General features: G+C 40.8%; 1 protein-coding gene across 1 annotated transcript; it reads left to right on the plus strand.

Moving 5' to 3' along the window:
- The first annotated feature begins 453 nt into the window (after nucleotides 1-453).
- On the plus strand, nucleotides 454-3,192 carry LOC121938983 (zinc finger protein 84-like). Its single transcript, XM_042482137.1, has one exon. It carries the CDS (start codon nucleotides 837-839, stop codon nucleotides 2,217-2,219), a length of 1,383 nt encoding a protein of 460 aa, XP_042338071.1. The 5' UTR covers nucleotides 454-836; the 3' UTR covers nucleotides 2,220-3,192.
- The last annotated feature ends 316 nt before the right edge of the window (nucleotides 3,193-3,508 follow it).

The raw sequence follows: 3,508 nt of genomic DNA on the forward strand, positions 1-3,508 counted from the left end.
TCATTTATAGTTAAGGATTTGAACATTTGTTTGTTTATTTGTGTTTCAGATTTACCTTCAGATGTTCAGAAAGTGATCGTTGGTGAAGAGGAGCAACACCAGCTGTTGGTTGTTAAAGAAGAGGTTCCCCCATCCACTGTGGACCAGGGGGACCCAGAGCTCCCACACATTAAAGAGGACCAGGAGGACCCAGAGACCCCACGCATTAAAGAGGAACCGGTGGACCCAGAGCCCCCACACATTAAAGAGGAGCAGGAGGAGCTGTGGAGCAGTCAGGAGGGAGAGCAGCTTCAAGGTCTGGAGGAGGCTGATATCACCAAATTCCCATTCACTCCTGTCCCTGTGAAGAGTGAAGATGATGAAGAGAAAGCTCAGTCCTCACAGCTTCATCAAAGACTAACTGAACAGAGATGGAAACAGAAGCTGATGGAGAGGACTGTGGAGGACCAGAACCAGACAGGGACTCACATCCAGATACACATTTACAACCAGAGACTGAGGACAAGACTGGAGACTCTTATGTTGCTGAGATAGAAGTCAGTGTTGATGATTGGGAGGAGGCCAGAGAACCTCAGTCTCGTTTAAACTGTCATAATAAAAATGAAGTCCCAGTGAGTCCCGTGACAGGTATTTCTGATGAAAACGCTTTTAGCTGTTCTGAGACTGGAGACTCTTCTGAACCTGAGACTGATGACAGTGATGATTGGAAAGAGACCAGAGAACCTCAGTCAGGCTTAAACTCTCTAAAAAATGAGGAAGTCCCTGTCAGTGAGAAACCATTTGGTTGCCCTAAGTGTGGGAAAAGATTTGGTAATAGTGGATATCTGAATAGACACATGAGAATCCATGCAGGAGAGAAACCTTTCACCTGCACAGTGTGTGGTAAAGGTATCATTGAAAGTAGAAATCTGAAGAGACATATGAGAACTCACACAGGAGAAAAACCTTTCACTTGTTCAGTATGTGGAAAAGCTTTCATTGATGGCAGACAATTGAAGATACACATGAGAAATCACACAGGAGAGAAGCCATATGATTGCTCAGTTTGTGGCAAGAGGTTTGCTTTACAAACAAGTTGTATAAGACACATGAGAACTCACACAGGAGAGAAACGATTTGGCTGTGATGTTTGTGACAAAGAGTTCATTTGGCCTCATCAGCTCAGAGCCCATCAGTGTGTCGGTGGTCAGTCCTCACAGCTTCATCAGACTCAAACTGAGGAGAACAGAGAGGCAGAGCCTCCAGCCAGCAGCTCAACTCAACAGATAAAAACTGAAGCTGATGGAGAGGACTGTGGAGGACCAGAACCAGCCAGAAACTCACATCCAGATACAAATTTGCAACCAGGTACTGATGATAGTGTGGAAAGTGATAATTGGAAGGAGACCAAAGAACCTCAGTCGGGTTTAATCTCTCCAAAAAATGACTGTGAAAAACCATTCATCTGCTCTGAGTGTGGGAAGGGATTTGGTAGCATAGGTTATCTCCATAGACACATGAGAACTCATGCAGTAAAAAAAACAGTCAATTGCCCAGTGTGCGGTAAAGATTTCCTTAAAAATGGATATCTAAAGAGACACATGAGAACTCACACAGGAGACAAACCTTTCAGCTGCTCAGTTTGTAACAAATCTTTTGCATGGAGTGGATATTTACACACACACATGAGAATGCACTCAGGAGAGAAACCTTTCACTTGCTCTTTTTGTGATCAAAGTTTTTTGCAAAAAACACATCTTAGCAGACACATGCTAACACATACAGGAGACAAACCTTTCAGCTGTGCTGTTTGTAATAAATCTTTTAGTCAGAGTGGAAGTTTACAGACTCACATGAAAATCCACACAGGAGAGAAACCTTTCAGCTGCCCAGTATGTGGGAAAGCTTTCATTGACAGCAGACCAATGAAGAAACACATGAGAATTCACACAGGAGAGAAACCTTTCAGTTGCTCGGTTTGTGAGAAAAGATTTTTGTGCAAAGCAGATCTAAAGAAACACGAGATAACTCATACAGGAGAGAAACCTTTTAGTTGTTCTCTTTGTGGTAAAGGTTTTATACAAAAGATCAATTTGACCGACCACATGGCACTTCACACAGGAGAGAAAAGATTCAGCTGCAGTGTTTGTAACAAAGCATTTGCCTGGCGTCATCAGGTCAAAAGACATAAATGTGTCGGTCGTCAGTCCTCAGAGCTTCAACAATCAGCAGGGAGCTAAACAGACAGAAAATACCCTACATGAGCAATAATCAGACACAATTAGTTGTAGATAACAAATACACAGTCAGAGTTTTTCTGGATTTATCAAAAGTTAATCAGTTAATCATGACATTTTATTTGCCAAATGAATCCCTTTGGCTTTCAAGGTGTGGCACCTCAGTGGTTATGAGTATAATTGAGAAACAGATTGAATCACTGTGAAGTCACGACACACAACAGTCACAACTGGCTGTTGATTGATTTGACTTCAGTTGCAGAGATATGTGAATTTGGCAACTTGTTTATTTCATTTTCAGCTGCAACTAACAATTACAGAGAAATAGTTAAACACAGTTGTCTGAAATATCGGAGAGTTTTACTGTGCTGATTTTATCTCCTGTGCTGCCTTGCTCTTTGATAAACCAAATATACCGACACAGAAGCTAAACCACAGGGGTGCCTCAAGGATTTGATGACATTGGGGTAAACTTTAATTTAATTTCTTCTTAAACCACGTTTAAGAACAATGTTAATAAACCAACCTTGTACCACGTACCTTAGACGAGTCTTTAACCCACTTATAGTCTGAGGATTTCATCTAGAACCCACCCAAGAGGTTCTACTGAGAACCCCTTTATTTTCCAAGGGTTTTATCTAGGACCCACCCAGGGGGCTCAGAAATAGTGATTGAATATATCACCCATAGGTCTCTCTTCTACAAACTATGGTTTTAGTTTTTTAATGGATCTCTTTGTCATTTAACAAACTCTTTCTGCAAAAAAGGGTTCTTCAGAAGCAAATGGTTGTTGGTAGAATCTCAGCCCTTCAGGGTGAACCCTGTTATTTCTTAGAGTGTGGGGGACACTGTTTTCTCTAGCAAGTAGGATGTATGTAATCAAAAGTGCTTTTCTCATTATGCAAACATCTTGTGTGGGGTCCCCCAAGGGCCAGTCCTCGGCCCTCTTTTGTTTTCTGTATGTAAAAGACCTGTCTCCGAAACTGTATTTATTTTGCTGATTTTACCTGTGTGTTTCTATCTTGTTAAAAATGTTGGAAATCGGATAAATGTAATCAACACAATTGCACATGATGCTAAATGGTTTAAAGTGAATTATCTGTCTCCAAATATCAAGAAAAGTCATTTTAACATTTTGTAACTGAAAATAAGAATTACTGTATAAATAAACAAGGTGTACAAATAACTCCAGTCTCCAGTTTATGTTGTTGTTGTTTTCTTTTCAGGTGTACTTGTAGAAGGCAAGCATGTTTAGAAGCAACATACTGACTGCATTTAAAAACACTAGAAAA

This window comes from Plectropomus leopardus, unplaced genomic scaffold (genome assembly GCF_008729295.1).
Source record: "Plectropomus leopardus isolate mb unplaced genomic scaffold, YSFRI_Pleo_2.0 unplaced_scaffold3918, whole genome shotgun sequence".
Classification (NCBI taxonomy): Eukaryota; Metazoa; Chordata; class Actinopteri; order Perciformes; family Serranidae; genus Plectropomus; species Plectropomus leopardus.